The 17763-nt window shown below is 36.7% G+C and overlaps 2 protein-coding genes, 2 long non-coding RNA genes and 2 pseudogenes across 5 annotated transcripts in view; 2 read left to right on the plus strand and 4 right to left on the minus strand.

The window, feature by feature from the left end:
- LOC104744303 (nucleolin 2) overlaps positions 1-659 on the plus strand; it is a 6654-nt gene extending 5995 nt beyond the window's left edge. Inside the window, exon 7 of the mRNA XM_010465333.2 lies at positions 340-659. Within this exon, the coding sequence (XP_010463635.1) occupies positions 340-452 (113 nt within the window). The 3' untranslated portion in view covers positions 453-659. The remainder of the gene's footprint in view (positions 1-339) is intronic.
- Positions 1370-2938, minus strand: LOC104744304. The gene is made up of 2 exons (XR_760625.2): positions 2166-2938; positions 1370-1785 (listed from the first exon to the last, which is right to left on the minus strand). It is a non-coding gene; the product is annotated as an uncharacterized LOC104744304 (long non-coding RNA).
- Positions 3621-5556, minus strand: LOC104744305. Its single transcript, XR_760626.2, has 3 exons — positions 5542-5556; positions 4417-5411; positions 3621-4036 (listed from the first exon to the last, which is right to left on the minus strand). It is a non-coding gene; the product is annotated as an uncharacterized LOC104744305 (long non-coding RNA).
- Positions 5559-8986, minus strand: LOC104744306 (annotated as a pseudogene).
- On the plus strand, positions 10925-13513 carry LOC104744308. Of its 2 annotated transcripts, none has more exons than XM_010465336.2 (6): positions 10925-11500; positions 12170-12229; positions 12326-12655; positions 12754-12936; positions 13030-13235; positions 13334-13513. In XM_010465336.2, the coding sequence occupies exons 3-5, from the start codon at positions 12341-12343 to the stop codon at positions 13210-13212; spliced, it is 681 nt and encodes a 226-aa protein (XP_010463638.1). In that variant the 5' UTR covers positions 10925-11500; positions 12170-12229; positions 12326-12340; the 3' UTR covers positions 13213-13235; positions 13334-13513. The 2 variants fall into 2 exon arrangements, with proteins under 2 accessions (XP_010463638.1, XP_010463637.1); XM_010465335.2 differs by having other exon boundaries at positions 10926-11500; positions 12190-12229.
- LOC104744307 lies at positions 13427-16561 on the minus strand (annotated as a pseudogene).

The following is a 17763-nucleotide window of genomic DNA, read 5'->3' on the forward strand; positions in this document are numbered from 1 at the left end:
GGTTTGTGGCTTCTTATATAATTTTCTGTCTCAGAGTTATTATCATTATTTTTACAAACTAATGGAAAAGACTTGCCCTCTTTTCTTTTTTTTTACAGGAAAGCTTTCGTTTCTATTCGGGGAGAAGGCGCAGTAGAAAAGGCCCTGGAACTAAGTGGACGTGACGTGGGAGGATGGAATATTACAGTTGTTCGTGTCTTGCCGCCATTGTTAGCCAAAAAAAACTTCCCAACATCCAGTACGTACTAACATATATGACTTTGTTATATATTTTGTTTAATCTAATTCTTTGGTAACAAAAGTAAAAACCTCTCATTACGTAATTCATTTATTTCGTAGGTCGTTCTCATCCCAGCAACAAGATCCGCCCCCCAGTTTACCTCAACCTCGGCGCCCCAATTGCGAAGCGGAATCAGAAGACCAAGGAGGAGAGTTCTCTTTCATGGGAGTAGGAGGAGACTATGTTTGGTGTTTTAAACTCGTGATACACATAAAAGTGTTCAGCCTCCTTTCTTTCTCCATAATTATCACTTTCGGTTTTCTTTTGTTTTTGTGTGGATGTTAACAGCAATAATCATGGTACCAGCCTTCGTTATTTACCTCAATTAGTATTGTATTGTATGATGATCTCTATAAATATAATCATATTATCTGCCTTATTTCTTCCAAGCAGTATACGGTTCCATCGATTAGGTACGTAGCATTTTCGTTAAGATCATATCTTCTTCGTCAGTTGTGTTTTTGTGTTTATAAGCTCTTAAACTAATTAATTTTTCGTCTCTTCCCATTTGCGCCAAAAAGAGACAAAAGAAGATAGTAGATCAAATTTTATAGCAGGAATTTCATCATTTCACCAATCTTATTCTCTTTGGCACAGCCACAACTTCTGAGATCCATGGTGACTCCGACTCGGCCATACCAACACAGAGGGCAAAGAAAGTTTCTTTTGATCTCGAATCTGGAATAACCATATCTGACTAATTATCTCGCTCCCACTGATTAGCCTGGTTCCATCTTTTGTACATCATCGTCTGGACATAATCTAGAGCTTGAAGAAAAAGTCCTCAGCAGCAGATTTACCGTTTGCTTCTTGATCACACTCTCAGTATCATCTTCATCTTTCTCATTGGTGTGCATTGGCTCATATCCACATCATCGATGGCAATTCCTTCTTTATCCTTTCTCTTTTATTTTTCGTTCCAAACCTTTATATATGCACTTGTTACTCATCTCATATCCATTGGCTCCTCCTCGCATGTGCACTGATCTATCATCTCTAAAGATAGGATCATATTTGCTTCCATGGAATGAAAATGAGCTGCAGTTGTCTGATCCTCCATCAAACCCAATTCCCAACAAACAATAATAATTTCCATCGTTTCAATCATTTTATTGGGGATCCTTGAATAGTTGAATTAGAAGAAAAGCATGAAACAAAGGAAAGAAAAGTATTAGGACGGACTCATTTGTCTTCTCAAGTGCACATTGTGGCAAACACATAATTTTGATATTAGAAAGTAAAACTATAATTTGAGAACAAAAATATTACAATCAGAAGAAACCCATACATCCTAATTCTACTACTGCTTGTCAAAATGCAGGTTCCTTAAGAACACGAGAGCGTTACTCAATGATAAACCAAACACAACCGCTAGCTTCATTCTTGCTTGGATCAAGAATGCATGAACTCCAAGACTCTAAGAGACAGGACTTACATTAACCCTCCTCGCATAGTCGTTTGAGTATTGATAACCCATGTTCAGGAGAGAGATTTCCTGTTATCACCTGCTATAAAGATATACACACAAAACCGTAAGAAACTCACAATTTTCCGCCATCACTTTGAAAACACAACTACTCATTAGTTATATCTTCCGTGATTAGCTTACCTATATACAATTCCACATTTACATTGACAATGAGAAAGGATCTCGAGATTCGTAGATGATAGCTTTAAATGTTTATATATATGCTCACAATGAAAGTAACATAATTAAACTAGCCAACAAAAAGTCGAATTGAACTGTCACATGACCTAATCGCAGCTAAGAACCTAATTAATTACCTAAGCCAGTGAAACTAGTTGTGAGAAGTTCAAATTCTTAAACTTAATCATCATTAACGGATCATGCTTCAGAACTTTAGGCTACAGAAATAACACGTACTTGTACGGGGAAGCCTCTCGACTCTGGCTTGGCGGCTGGCTTTAGATCAAACGAGCCTTTGAACACTTGAAGTAGCATTTAAAGCTCATTCTTCAGTTTCTCTGCTTCTTTCTCAATCTTAGATAATTCTTCTTCTGCAATAACTAGCCCCTGCTCAGATTTCTCAAGATCAACCTTTTGTCTAGCAACAGTCATCTCCAATAACTCAATTTTCTCCTTAAGATCAGTAATCTCAGATTCCATATCGTGCAATCTACTATTGCTTCCTTCCAGCTGCTTTGTCACAGATACCAGAGATACCGAGGCAGATCTCTCCAGCATGTTAGCTTCTTCCAACCGTTTCTCCAATTCTTTCGCTTTGTTTTGCCACTCATCAGCAGAGCCATGCGCATAAGTTTCTGCTATCTTAGCAGCTTCTAAATCAACATTAAGCTGCTCAATGGTCATCTCAAGTTCCTTGACCTTTGCTTCAAAACTTCTCGCTTTCTCAAGCTCTCTTTCTAGAACCACTATTTCCGCTCCTAATTTTGAAGCAATCTCATTCTTGGATATGGTTTCCTTCTCTCGGGTTGAATCAAGCAAAGCCTAAAATCTTATCAACTCTGATGACAAGATTTCAACTTTCTCTGCATGAATTGCAGCTATCTTAGTAGCATCATCTGCTTGACTCAAAACCTTACTCTTGGCATCATTAGCAGCAGCCAATTCTTGATTGGCCTAGAGCAGCTGAATCCGAAGCATGCTGGCTCTTGACGTTTTCGAGTTCTTTCTTCCATTCCNTACGTAGCATTTTCGTTAAGATCATATCTTCTTCGTCAGTTGTGTTTTTGTGTTTATAAGCTCTTAAACTAATTAATTTTTCGTCTCTTCCCATTTGCGCCAAAAAGAGACAAAAGAAGATAGTAGATCAAATTTTATAGCAGGAATTTCATCATTTCACCAATCTTATTCTCTTTGGCACAGCCACAACTTCTGAGATCCATGGTGACTCCGACTCGGCCATACCAACACAGAGGGCAAAGAAAGTTTCTTTTGATCTCGAATCTGGAATAACCATATCTGACTAATTATCTCGCTCCCACTGATTAGCCTGGTTCCATCTTTTGTACATCATCGTCTGGACATAATCTAGAGCTTGAAGAAAAAGTCCTCAGCAGCAGATTTACCGTTTGCTTCTTGATCACACTCTCAGTATCATCTTCATCTTTCTCATTGGTGTGCATTGGCTCATATCCACATCATCGATGGCAATTCCTTCTTTATCCTTTCTCTTTTATTTTTCGTTCCAAACCTTTATATATGCACTTGTTACTCATCTCATATCCATTGGCTCCTCCTCGCATGTGCACTGATCTATCATCTCTAAAGATAGGATCATATTTGCTTCCATGGAATGAAAATGAGCTGCAGTTGTCTGATCCTCCATCAAACCCAATTCCCAACAAACAATAATAATTTCCATCGTTTCAATCATTTTATTGGGGATCCTTGAATAGTTGAATTAGAAGAAAAGCATGAAACAAAGGAAAGAAAAGTATTAGGACGGACTCATTTGTCTTCTCAAGTGCACATTGTGGCAAACACATAATTTTGATATTAGAAAGTAAAACTATAATTTGAGAACAAAAATATTACAATCAGAAGAAACCCATACATCCTAATTCTACTACTGCTTGTCAAAATGCAGGTTCCTTAAGAACACGAGAGCGTTACTCAATGATAAACCAAACACAACCGCTAGCTTCATTCTTGCTTGGATCAAGAATGCATGAACTCCAAGACTCTAAGAGACAGGACTTACATTAACCCTCCTCGCATAGTCGTTTGAGTATTGATAACCCATGTTCAGGAGAGAGATTTCCTGTTATCACCTGCTATAAAGATATACACACAAAACCGTAAGAAACTCACAATTTTCCGCCATCACTTTGAAAACACAACTACTCATTAGTTATATCTTCCGTGATTAGCTTACCTATATACAATTCCACATTTACATTGACAATGAGAAAGGATCTCGAGATTCGTAGATGATAGCTTTAAATGTTTATATATATGCTCACAATGAAAGTAACATAATTAAACTAGCCAACAAAAAGTCGAATTGAACTGTCACATGACCTAATCGCAGCTAAGAACCTAATTAATTACCTAAGCCAGTGAAACTAGTTGTGAGAAGTTCAAATTCTTAAACTTAATCATCATTAACGGATCATGCTTCAGAACTTTAGGCTACAGAAATAACACGTACTTGTACGGGGAAGCCTCTCGACTCTGGCTTGGCGGCTGGCTTTAGATCAAACGAGCCTTTGAACACTTGAAGTAGCATTTAAAGCTCATTCTTCAGTTTCTCTGCTTCTTTCTCAATCTTAGATAATTCTTCTTCTGCAATAACTAGCCCCTGCTCAGATTTCTCAAGATCAACCTTTTGTCTAGCAACAGTCATCTCCAATAACTCAATTTTCTCCTTAAGATCAGTAATCTCAGATTCCATATCGTGCAATCTACTATTGCTTCCTTCCAGCTGCTTTGTCACAGATACCAGAGATACCGAGGCAGATCTCTCCAGCATGTTAGCTTCTTCCAACCGTTTCTCCAATTCTTTCGCTTTGTTTTGCCACTCATCAGCAGAGCCATGCGCATAAGTTTCTGCTATCTTAGCAGCTTCTAAATCAACATTAAGCTGCTCAATGGTCATCTCAAGTTCCTTGACCTTTGCTTCAAAACTTCTCGCTTTCTCAAGCTCTCTTTCTAGAACCACTATTTCCGCTCCTAATTTTGAAGCAATCTCATTCTTGGATATGGTTTCCTTCTCTCGGGTTGAATCAAGCAAAGCCTAAAATCTTATCAACTCTGATGACAAGATTTCAACTTTCTCTGCATGAATTGCAGCTATCTTAGTAGCATCATCTGCTTGACTCAAAACCTTACTCTTGGCATCATTAGCAGCAGCCAATTCTTGATTGGCCTAGAGCAGCTGAATCCGAAGCATGCTGGCTCTTGACGTTTTCGAGTTCTTTCTTCCATTCCTCTTCTTTTCTCTGAACCGCCTCTATACCCGCCTCAACAGCCTCAAATTTCTCAATTTCAAACTTCTCTTGAGCAGTTTTAAAAGCCTCATCTAGTTTCCCGGACGCCTCTTCAGCCGAGTGATGCTATCAGCTCATTTGCTTTCCTCAAATCTTCCTTGATTTGAACTGAACGAGGTTGTGATTCTGATCCTTTCACAGCCCGTGTTTGAGTTTTCTGACAACAACAAGAAATATCATCAACAGTTGCAGCGTAGTGTGGCAACACAAACACAACTTAACAGCAACAAAACAAGTGCTTCCTCAATTCAAGATAACGAAAAAGATACAAGTACTGGGATGCATACTTCTAGTGGGGTTAGNCTTTTGTTTTTGTGTGGATGTTAACAGCAATAATCATGGTACCAGCCTTCGTTATTTACCTCAATTAGTATTGTATTGTATGATGATCTCTATAAATATAATCATATTATCTGCCTTATTTCTTCCAAGCAGTATACGGTTCCATCGATTAGGTACGTAGCATTTTCGTTAAGATCATATCTTCTTCGTCAGTTGTGTTTTTGTGTTTATAAGCTCTTAAACTAATTAATTTTTCGTCTCTTCCCATTTGCGCCAAAAAGAGACAAAAGAAGATAGTAGATCAAATTTTATAGCAGGAATTTCATCATTTCACCAATCTTATTCTCTTTGGCACAGCCACAACTTCTGAGATCCATGGTGACTCCGACTCGGCCATACCAACACAGAGGGCAAAGAAAGTTTCTTTTGATCTCGAATCTGGAATAACCATATCTGACTAATTATCTCGCTCCCACTGATTAGCCTGGTTCCATCTTTTGTACATCATCGTCTGGACATAATCTAGAGCTTGAAGAAAAAGTCCTCAGCAGCAGATTTACCGTTTGCTTCTTGATCACACTCTCAGTATCATCTTCATCTTTCTCATTGGTGTGCATTGGCTCATATCCACATCATCGATGGCAATTCCTTCTTTATCCTTTCTCTTTTATTTTTCGTTCCAAACCTTTATATATGCACTTGTTACTCATCTCATATCCATTGGCTCCTCCTCGCATGTGCACTGATCTATCATCTCTAAAGATAGGATCATATTTGCTTCCATGGAATGAAAATGAGCTGCAGTTGTCTGATCCTCCATCAAACCCAATTCCCAACAAACAATAATAATTTCCATCGTTTCAATCATTTTATTGGGGATCCTTGAATAGTTGAATTAGAAGAAAAGCATGAAACAAAGGAAAGAAAAGTATTAGGACGGACTCATTTGTCTTCTCAAGTGCACATTGTGGCAAACACATAATTTTGATATTAGAAAGTAAAACTATAATTTGAGAACAAAAATATTACAATCAGAAGAAACCCATACATCCTAATTCTACTACTGCTTGTCAAAATGCAGGTTCCTTAAGAACACGAGAGCGTTACTCAATGATAAACCAAACACAACCGCTAGCTTCATTCTTGCTTGGATCAAGAATGCATGAACTCCAAGACTCTAAGAGACAGGACTTACATTAACCCTCCTCGCATAGTCGTTTGAGTATTGATAACCCATGTTCAGGAGAGAGATTTCCTGTTATCACCTGCTATAAAGATATACACACAAAACCGTAAGAAACTCACAATTTTCCGCCATCACTTTGAAAACACAACTACTCATTAGTTATATCTTCCGTGATTAGCTTACCTATATACAATTCCACATTTACATTGACAATGAGAAAGGATCTCGAGATTCGTAGATGATAGCTTTAAATGTTTATATATATGCTCACAATGAAAGTAACATAATTAAACTAGCCAACAAAAAGTCGAATTGAACTGTCACATGACCTAATCGCAGCTAAGAACCTAATTAATTACCTAAGCCAGTGAAACTAGTTGTGAGAAGTTCAAATTCTTAAACTTAATCATCATTAACGGATCATGCTTCAGAACTTTAGGCTACAGAAATAACACGTACTTGTACGGGGAAGCCTCTCGACTCTGGCTTGGCGGCTGGCTTTAGATCAAACGAGCCTTTGAACACTTGAAGTAGCATTTAAAGCTCATTCTTCAGTTTCTCTGCTTCTTTCTCAATCTTAGATAATTCTTCTTCTGCAATAACTAGCCCCTGCTCAGATTTCTCAAGATCAACCTTTTGTCTAGCAACAGTCATCTCCAATAACTCAATTTTCTCCTTAAGATCAGTAATCTCAGATTCCATATCGTGCAATCTACTATTGCTTCCTTCCAGCTGCTTTGTCACAGATACCAGAGATACCGAGGCAGATCTCTCCAGCATGTTAGCTTCTTCCAACCGTTTCTCCAATTCTTTCGCTTTGTTTTGCCACTCATCAGCAGAGCCATGCGCATAAGTTTCTGCTATCTTAGCAGCTTCTAAATCAACATTAAGCTGCTCAATGGTCATCTCAAGTTCCTTGACCTTTGCTTCAAAACTTCTCGCTTTCTCAAGCTCTCTTTCTAGAACCACTATTTCCGCTCCTAATTTTGAAGCAATCTCATTCTTGGATATGGTTTCCTTCTCTCGGGTTGAATCAAGCAAAGCCTAAAATCTTATCAACTCTGATGACAAGATTTCAACTTTCTCTGCATGAATTGCAGCTATCTTAGTAGCATCATCTGCTTGACTCAAAACCTTACTCTTGGCATCATTAGCAGCAGCCAATTCTTGATTGGCCTAGAGCAGCTGAATCCGAAGCATGCTGGCTCTTGACGTTTTCGAGTTCTTTCTTCCATTCCTCTTCTTTTCTCTGAACCGCCTCTATACCCGCCTCAACAGCCTCAAATTTCTCAATTTCAAACTTCTCTTGAGCAGTTTTAAAAGCCTCATCTAGTTTCCCGGACGCCTCTTCAGCCGAGTGATGCTATCAGCTCATTTGCTTTCCTCAAATCTTCCTTGATTTGAACTGAACGAGGTTGTGATTCTGATCCTTTCACAGCCCGTGTTTGAGTTTTCTGACAACAACAAGAAATATCATCAACAGTTGCAGCGTAGTGTGGCAACACAAACACAACTTAACAGCAACAAAACAAGTGCTTCCTCAATTCAAGATAACGAAAAAGATACAAGTACTGGGATGCATACTTCTAGTGGGGTTAGAACTTTGGGCGACCTCTTTTCAGTAGAAGAAGGCTTTGAGTTAGAAGAAGAGCGCTCGAGGGAATGCCGTGACTGTTGAGTAGGTGAAGGAGAGTTAGACTCAGATTTAGTCACCAACCGAGTCAGTTTACCTACTCGCAGAGATGATTTTCCCAAAGGAGTTTCAGATAAACCAGTCCTGCTTCACAAAAACAACAAAGTCTCATCAAGCAAAAGCAAAAGAAGACACATGAGAAATTGATTACATGAAAAAAAAAAATTCCAGGAGCCAACAAAGATAACATTGATAAAGTCCATCAAAATCAATACATATAACAATTTCCAGAGTGGGTGATTCTCTAATATGAACTTCTACAAACAGTCACAGTCACAGTCACAGACATATTTGCTTTTAACTACACAAGCATAAAAAATTCACTAATGTGTTGCAGCTAAAAGACATATGTATCACCTGAAACAAGAACTTAACAGAAGAAGAAGACAACACTTGAATAAGAACACGACATGCCCATTGTATTTAATAATAAGATTTTGAAAGAAGTAGAGAGAAACGAACAAAGAAAATAAAACCAGATCGGAATTCTAATCGACGGAATATTTCCACCGACGTGATTATTGAAACTTAGGAATAAGAAAAACGCTTACTTGATCTTAGAAGAAGCCATAGTCACAGACACAGTCTCCGTTATCGCTGGGCTTGTTGCTGCTGGGATCAATAATGCAATGAGATGTAATTTACATTAGAGGCGGATGAAGGAACTATGAGAGAATTGAGACAAAACACTACTAAAACTGTCCGAATCTTGTTTTGAAGCTGAAAAAAGTCAAAGTTGTTTCCATTTTTTTGCGTAAAGATGAAGAAGAGAAAGAGAGAGAGAGACAATGATGTTGATCATCTCAGATGAACTAACACTAGTAGTAAGTAGTAACGTAAAATGAATTATAGAAGTTGGCGAGGTCTCAAGACTCCACACTCCTCCCCAAAAAAAGCGAACTAGAACGACTAAAGCTATCTAAAAACCAAATATACTAGTAGTAGTAGAAGATAATTACCGATTTATTGAATTATCATCATCATAAATAGTGGGGAATTATAAAGACTTATTATTAGCCAAAAAAATATCGATCCTTTAAGATGATTTGTTTGTTTCTGTCATCAAATCATAAACCAAAGTTTTTTTTTAGCAATGCGAAATAGAAATTTTGTGGTAATTGATGGCTATGATAAAATATGTCAAAAAGATACTCCCTCTGTTTCATATTAATTGTCATTTTAGTCTAAAAAAATTGTTACAAAATAAGTATTATTTTGTATTTCCAATGTAAATGTTTGGTAAATTTTCCAAATTTATCCCTAACAATTTAATGTATTGACCGATAGAAAAAAATAAATGATATATTATAAAGGGTAAAATAAAAAATTTAATAATTTTCTTAATATGTGTGAAAAGTCACAAAATGACACTTAATATGAAACAGAGGGAGTAATGATGAAGATGTGAGCCAATTTCTTTGCAACTGTAATCATAATAATCAAATTTTCAAAATATATTTTGATTAATTACCAAACTTTTTTTTCTCTATCTACAATTGCAGTCAACCAAATTTTTTTACCTTCCCAAAAAAAATCTTTTCATTAATAATGTTTTGTTGAATCTTCTTAATTAGCTAAGCTACCAATCGACAAAATAATGTAATTGAGCCCAGTGGGCCATTATGTATTCAAATCCATTAATTAACCGCAAGAAGGACTGAAGTCTAAAAATAAAAACTCAATTCGGATAAAACTAAAACTAAAATTTTAGTAAAAATACTACAAAACTAAAATTTTAAACATTTTAAACACTACGGGTCTGATTGGTAACGTAGCCAAAGCTGTACTGTACGTGAAAGCTGAGAGTAAAGCTTTTAATAAAGTTTTTGGTAAAGTTTTTGTGATTGGTAAAAAATCAAAGCGGATACTTTGCGTAGGTTTACCAATCAATACCTACATCCCTCCCCCCTCCAAAAATTATACTTAAAAAAAAATCAACTGTTGTGTTTCTAATATTTTTGAAAAAAAATTGTATGGTATTTTTGAAAAATTATCAAAATAAAATTGTCAAAATATATTTATGATTTCTGCTATAATTTGATAATTCTTAAAAAGGAAAAAAAGAAAAGAAAAAAAAAAGATACTAGTATATCATAAAGAAACATTAGGTGGTGAGTGCGACCCATGTGGATGTCGTCGATTCACGTGTGCCGTCCCAGTTGCATTTAGTTGTCGGCAGCACGGTGCAGTAAACTAGATTTTTCTGGTTTTGTAATTGTTTTGCATGAATCTATGCGTGAAATCCGGGTAACTTATACAAAGCTGCTATTAGTGAACTAATCTTTAATGAAATAGTAAATACAAACGGTTTTTTATTTTTCTTTTTGTCAAAACAAACGTTTCTTGATAAGGCAGTAAAATTCGGATTTTTATCTCCTCTTTATCAGCAAGTTATTGTTGACCTTATCTTTTATCGCAAATAAATAATATAATATAATAATAATAAAAAGAGACGTTTCGGGTAAGATTCGACAGCGGCGTGAAAATCTAGGGAGTAGTACCTCAGACCTAATCTTACCTCAGGCTCTTCTTTTATAAGAAAAGCCTCGTCTCGTTTAAACTTCATTCTTTCTACTTTGGTTGTTTAAACTTCATTTTTTTCTAGATCTGTTCTATAATTTTCGTTCGAAGGCTTAGTCTTTTCTTTTTCTCCTTTTTGGTTTGATTTTTCTCATCATAAGCCATCTTCTCTTCAGTTAATCTAACTTACTTAGAGCATAAACTTTCAATTTCTTCCTCTCAAAACATGGCTCACGGTGGCCAATATCTGCTGGTGGCCAGTCTTGAGGTATCTCGACTCCTCTTTCACCGCCGCCGTCGTCGTCGCCGCCGCCAATTCCGCCGTAGCAATCACAATCACAGCAACCTGCCCAACAAGTTATAGGTCCATTGGAGACATTTAGGCCTCGTCCAGTTATCCATTTAGGCCTGGTCCAGGGATCCAAAATAGGAGGAATGACCCAATTTGTTACTACTACTCATACAGGCCCGTTTTCCGCAGGCCCAACCAAATTTCGTTCCCTTAAAAAGGGAGGTCGCATTGGATTTAGCTTTAGGTTTTGTTGCTCTCTTTAGCCTTCCGTTGGTAAGCTTCCATTTGTACTCTGTACTGTATCTGATTGATTTTGTGTTTTAGGGTTTTGCTCTTAGTTTCTATTTCTGGCGTCATTTCGAGAATTTGTTGGTTTCCATGTCTGATGGAATCAGATTTGATTTTTTTTTTTCTTTCTAGTTTTTTTTTTGAGAATTTGTACTCTGGACCGTATCTGATTTTGTGTTTTAGGGTTTTGTATTTCTGGCGTCATTTCGAGAATTTGTGGGTTTCCATGTCTGATGGAATCAGATTTGATTTTTTTTTTTTTCTTTCTAGTTTTTTTTTGAGAATTTGTACTCTGCACCGTATCTGATTTTGTGTTTTAGGGTTTTGTATTTCTGGCGTCATTTCGAGAATTTGTGGGTTTCCATGTCTGATGGAATCAGATTTGATTTTTTTTTTTTTCTTTCTAGTTTTTTTTTGAGAATTTGTACTCTGCACCGTATCTGATTTTGTGTTTTAGGGTTTTGTATTTCTGGCGTCATTTCGAGAATTTGTGGGTTTCCATGTCTGATGGAATCAGATTTGATTTTTTTTTTTTTCTTTCTAGTTTTTTTTTGAGAATTTGTACTCTGCACCGTATCTGATTTTGTGTTTTAGGGTTTTGTATTTCTGGCGTCATTTCGAGAATTTGTGGGTTTCCATGTCTGATGGAATCAGATTTGATTTTTGTTTTTTAGGTTTTGTTCTCGCAGTTGTTCTGGCCGGTTCTCCTTCACGGTAAGCTTTTTTTATTTATTCGTTTCTAGAATTTCTATTTATGTTAGATTGGATCTCTTGTAATGTGGTGGGTTTGTGTTTTTTTTTGGTTATAAGGACTTGATTGACTCCATGGATACTTGGAGGGATACTGCCCCTCATATCCTTCCTCCAGTCGTCATCCAATTGGGTGACACGTGCTGGGCTGTCTCCTACATCCATCAAATGGAAGCTACTGTGAGGTTACAACCAAATCTGAATCTGCCCGTAGATCAACATCTGTCTATTCAAGAATTCATAAATATCCTTCCGAGAGGTTACAGGGAATACCATGGTACCATCCATGGTAGTTCATACGCCATAGATACCCTTACTAGGCTAGGCACTGTACTCGACACAGTGTGCCCTCTAACTTTTGCGCTTGATACCCCTGGACGAACTCCACAGGTAATTATTTTAATTTCAAATAGCTATCTTGTCATGTCTCTGTGTTTGAATATTATTTACAGGTCACTCACAATTTTTTTTTTATTTTTTTTTATTAGCATCCCCGTGTGAAACGATTTTATCTTGCGGAGATGGATCCCCACTACTTGGCCTGGTATCAACACGAGTATGAAGAGTTTGGTAGTGATTTATTTGAACATCTACTTGAAGAGCGTGCCAAAATTACTCCTGTGACTATTAGGATTCCTAGCTGTGGTAGCTTCGAGACTTGTGCAACAATGGTAAGTTTTTTTTGTTTGAAAGTTTTGTTAGAGACATTTTTAAATTTAAATGAAATTATTGGTTAAATAATTAACTAATGTCAATGTTTACAGGGTACGGTTTACGATCCATCCGATGATGAGCTTGCTTATGCTAACATGATGGAATACGGTCACTTTTTACTACTTCTTGGGCCTGTCATTATTGATGGTGTCCCTTGTTGGGAGTGTCAAGACTCTTCGGGATATTCAGTGAACGGGCGAGTCTACATTCGGCGTAAGTGCGAAGCGATTTAGTGACTGAGTTCATCCACATGCAGGTAAGTATCGTTTAAGATTTTAGTATTTCTTTCATCAATTTTTTTTTTGAAGTTTTAAAATTTGAATATTTTACTGAATACGTGTTTTTTTTTCCCAGGTATGATATGGTCGTGGTGGTACGACGGGACCTAGTATTTATAGTTAAATATTATGGTTTCATTTGTCGTTGCACAAACAAGAAAATATTATGGTTTCATTTATTAGTTTGGTAGTTTAATATTTGTTGTAATCTCGTGGACCTTTTGTCACAATCTGTATAATGACTTTCTGTTTTTTCGTTTGGTTGTAGTTATCATTATCGTTATTTATTTTATCTTCCTTTTGAGACGTAGGTAAAAAAAGAAATAGTAATAAAAATATCACTATGTTTTTATAATGATTAAATGGCCTTTTTTTGGCCACGAGAAAGAAAGAAAACAAACTCGGATGGTATAAAGTAAATTTGTTTTTGTATTAAATTGTATTTTCGAATATGTAGAGTGCGAGTCAAAATATCAACCTGTCCAAATTTGTTTTTCTATTAAAGTAATTTATTGAAACCTCTTATATCATAGTTATTTGGAACAACATTACACAACTTTACATTGAACACATCATTTACTAGTAGCACCACTGGTTCTGTTCTTCTCTTTCAACCAAACGGTTCCAAAGAAGAATCAGCAGACGGTTTCATTTCACTATAAACCAAACCAAGCTCGTCTTATATCTCTTCCCATCTAGGATGAGCCTTATCTCCAACGAGAAACACATAGAAGCTCATCTTTGAGTTCAACCCAACTGCAACCAGGCTCCTTCTTAAGTTTAAAGCCTCTCATACTTCTTCTCAAATCTGAAACCTGAGAAACCTTTTTCCACATTCCTGCATCTGCGTATACATTTGATAAAAAAAGTATAAGCTGAAGAATCTTGTGGATCCAATCTCAACAGAGTCTTCTGCAATCTCTACACTTTTTCTATGTATCGTGCAGACTCCTAACAGGGTTCCCCATATAACATCGTCTGCTTCGAATGGCATCTCTCGAATAAGCTCTAATATGCTTTCCTGACTTTTCCGGATTTTCCTAAGATATCTACCATGTTCAAGTAATGAGGTAGCTGAGGATCCAAGCAATAATCTCTCTTCATCATGTAGAAGTACTCTAGTCCTTTGTCAATTAGACCCATATGAGCACAAGCTCGGAGTATCGATATGAAAGTTACATGATTCGGTTTTATGTTTTCTACTAATCATTCTCTCAAACAGTTGTATGGCTTCCTCTCCTTTCCCATGATGTGCATATCCGCAAATCATGGCGTTCCAGGTCACGAAATCTCTTCTCCGTGCCTTCTCAAACATCAATCTTGAATCATGAAGATCTCCACATTTCGAGTACATGTCAACGAGGGCGCTGCAGATATACACATCAGATTGCAATTCTTTCTTGATGACATGAGCATGAATCTGTTTACCTAATCCAGTGGAAGCTAGATTCGCACAGGTATCAAGAACAGTTGCATAAGTAAATTTGTCAGGAGTTATACCCATCTCCATCTTCCGGGTAAAAAGCATCTGAGCATCCTCGCTTTGTTCCTTCAAAACATATCCGGAAATGATTGAATTCCATGAAACACACATTTCCTGCTGCCTCTTATTGTGCATGTTTTCAAGCTCTTCGGAGACATCGGCTCCTAAATACAATCGACTATGTATCTTCTCCGCTTCTTCTATCATTCCACACTTTGAATACATATCAATCAGAGAGCATCCAACAGAGGAATTAGAAGTCATTCCTGATTTGACAATGCTGGAATGAATCTCCATACCGTAACCCAAAGAACCACCAGCACAAGCTTTCAATACGCTTCCATAGGTAAACTCATCAGGTTCAATCCTAGAACGGAGCATTGAGACAAAAAGAGAAATTGTTTCACATCCTTTTCCGTTCTGTTCATGTGCTGCTATGATCGCATTCCAAGACACAGCATCTCTTCTTCTCATCTCATCAAATACACGAAAGGCCTCAGACAGAGCTTGACATTTACCATACATGTCAATAGCAGCATTTGCAACACAAACATCTACCGATAAGTTGCTTTTTATCGCCAAACCGTAAAGCTGAAGCCCTTCTGAAAGACCTTTCACCAAGGCACAAGCCCTGAACACTCCTGATAAACTTATTTCGTCGAAACCAAGACCCGACGACATGAGAAGGTGAAACAACCATAGAGCTTTGAAACCATGTTCTTCCTGCGAATAACCAGTAATCATTGCGTTATAAGATTGTCCATTAAGATTTTCTGACTTGTCAAACAAAATTTGAGCATCTTGCATATTATCACACTTTGCGTACATATCCAACGTTGCCGTCCTCACTATACCATCTGTTGCAAAATCTGACTTTAAGGCATGAGCATGTAACTGACCACCTAATCTCAATTCGGATAACGCAGCACATGACCTCAAGACGCTAGCGTAAATTGACTGGCTCACTCCAGCATTTACCTTTTGCATCTCCTTAAAAAACTTCAAAGCAAGGGACAACAAGTTATTCTGAACACAGCCAGCGATTATAGCACTCCAAGAGACAGAGTTCTTATCCGGAATACCTTGAAACACTCTAAGAGACTCGTAAAATCTCTTACCTTTTGCATACATATCCAACAAAGCACTTGCAGCAACCACATCAGTATCACAACCCACTTGAACAATAACCCCATGAATCTGCATTCCTAAACTGGTTTCTTCTAAAAAGGAACACACTTTAAGTATGATTGCAAAAGTTCTACCATCAAACTCAATACCTGCCCTCCCCATGTCAAGGAAAATCTCAATAGATTTCAAACTCTCACCGTTCTGTAGATACCCAGAAAGCATTGAGTTCCACGACACAACATCTCTCACAGGCATCATATCGAAGAACGAACTCGCTTTATCCATGTCATTACTCTTGGCGTAACCATTGATCATTTTGTTCCAAGAAACAACATCTCTCAGCGGCATTTTGTCGAACACCATAGAAGCAGACACGAAATCTCGAGAATTTGTGTAAACTTGAAGCAAACAGTTCAGCACGAACGTACTCGGACGAAACCCAGATAAGATCATATGAGCATGAGCTTGCTTTCCCAGCTCTAATGCTCCTTGCTTGGCACATTCCTTGAAAACAAACGAAAAGTTGGTCGTGCTAGCTGAGTTCAGTTGAGTCACAAAATCCGTGAAATAAGAAAACATTGGAACTCTTCGGTATGAAAATTTCTCTGGAAGACATCGTTTGAATGAAACCACTGCTCTGGTCATATGCAAGAATCTGAGATACTCCGCCATGAGTCATAAAACTCAGCCGTGATATCTATGGCGGGATTGAAACGATTACAACTGGTTCGGTTTACTCGGTTTAAAAAATAATGTAAACCGACTGAAACCGATTATCAATTAGCCTGCAACCCAACCGGTTTAATAAAATTAGATTATTATTAAGCCTAATCTCATTAAAATTCACAATTTTTTTTTTCGGTTATTAAATAAATAACTAAATATTTATAAATATATAATAATAAAAAATCGACTCAAGTGTGATATGTATTTTTGGCTTCTTCTTCGTTCCTTTAACAATTTGTTTTGCTTCATTAACAAAGAAAAAAAAAATCAAGAACAGAGGAAGAAAAAAAAAGTAGAGCAATGTGCATTACGAGTGTATTTTGGCCTCATTATCACCATTAGAAGTCTCCATCAATGTCGACCTAATGAACTTCCCCGAACCAGTCGTTGCGTTACGAGAAAATTTAACTTCTCTCTCAGCACAATATACAGTGAAGAAACGAGGAATGTTTCTTTGTTCACAAGAAACGATGGAGAACACCGGATTCTTAGAGTCAGGTGCCGCGGAATCCAGACTCGTAAACAGAGGTACTCAAGATATTACGAGATTGGTAGCCGACTTCTATGTCACCTCGCGGACTTTGCTGCTGAGGTTGCATTTTTTAGCGCCCAGTTTCCTCTAGACCGTCTCAAGGCCATTGGTTACTCTTATTGCTTGACCTAACTAATCTTGTTCAGTTTTAAAAAGAATAAAATAATGAGTAAATGCTATTAATGTATTAAAAAAATAAATACATATAAATATTGTGCAAGTAATTAATTTTGAGATATGTTTTTTAAAATATCAATATAAAATACATGAATATATATTTTTTTGTTAATACAAGTACTTATATGCGTAATGGACTAAATATATTAAATATAAGTAAACTATGTGGGCTTTGTATTACCAAAATTCATCTAAACAAAGTGTACACATATATAGCTAGTTACAAATTATTCTTTTGTTAAATTTAATTAATTTGGAGATATGTTTTTTAAAATGATCAATATAAAATACATGAATATATATATATATATATACATATATTTGGTTAATATAAGTACAATATATTAAATATATTAAATTTAAGTAAACTATGTGAGCTTTGTATTACCAAAATTCATCTAAACAAAGTGTACACATAGTACACATATATAGTTAGTTACAAATTACTTAAAACTTTTTA

Source organism: Camelina sativa, chromosome 15 (genome assembly GCF_000633955.1).
Source record: "Camelina sativa cultivar DH55 chromosome 15, Cs, whole genome shotgun sequence".
Taxonomy (NCBI): Eukaryota; Viridiplantae; Streptophyta; class Magnoliopsida; order Brassicales; family Brassicaceae; genus Camelina; species Camelina sativa.

Coding starts and splice junctions, on each gene's coding strand:
- LOC104744308 (XM_010465336.2), top strand. CDS start 12,341: ATGGATACTTGGAGGGATACTGCCCCTCATATCCTTCCTCCAGTCGTC. Junction 12,656..12,753: donor CCCCTGGACGAACTCCACAG/GTAATTATTTTA, acceptor TTTTTTTATTAG/CATCCCCGTGTGAAACGATT. Junction 12,937..13,029: donor TCGAGACTTGTGCAACAATG/GTAAGTTTTTTT, acceptor CAATGTTTACAG/GGTACGGTTTACGATCCATC.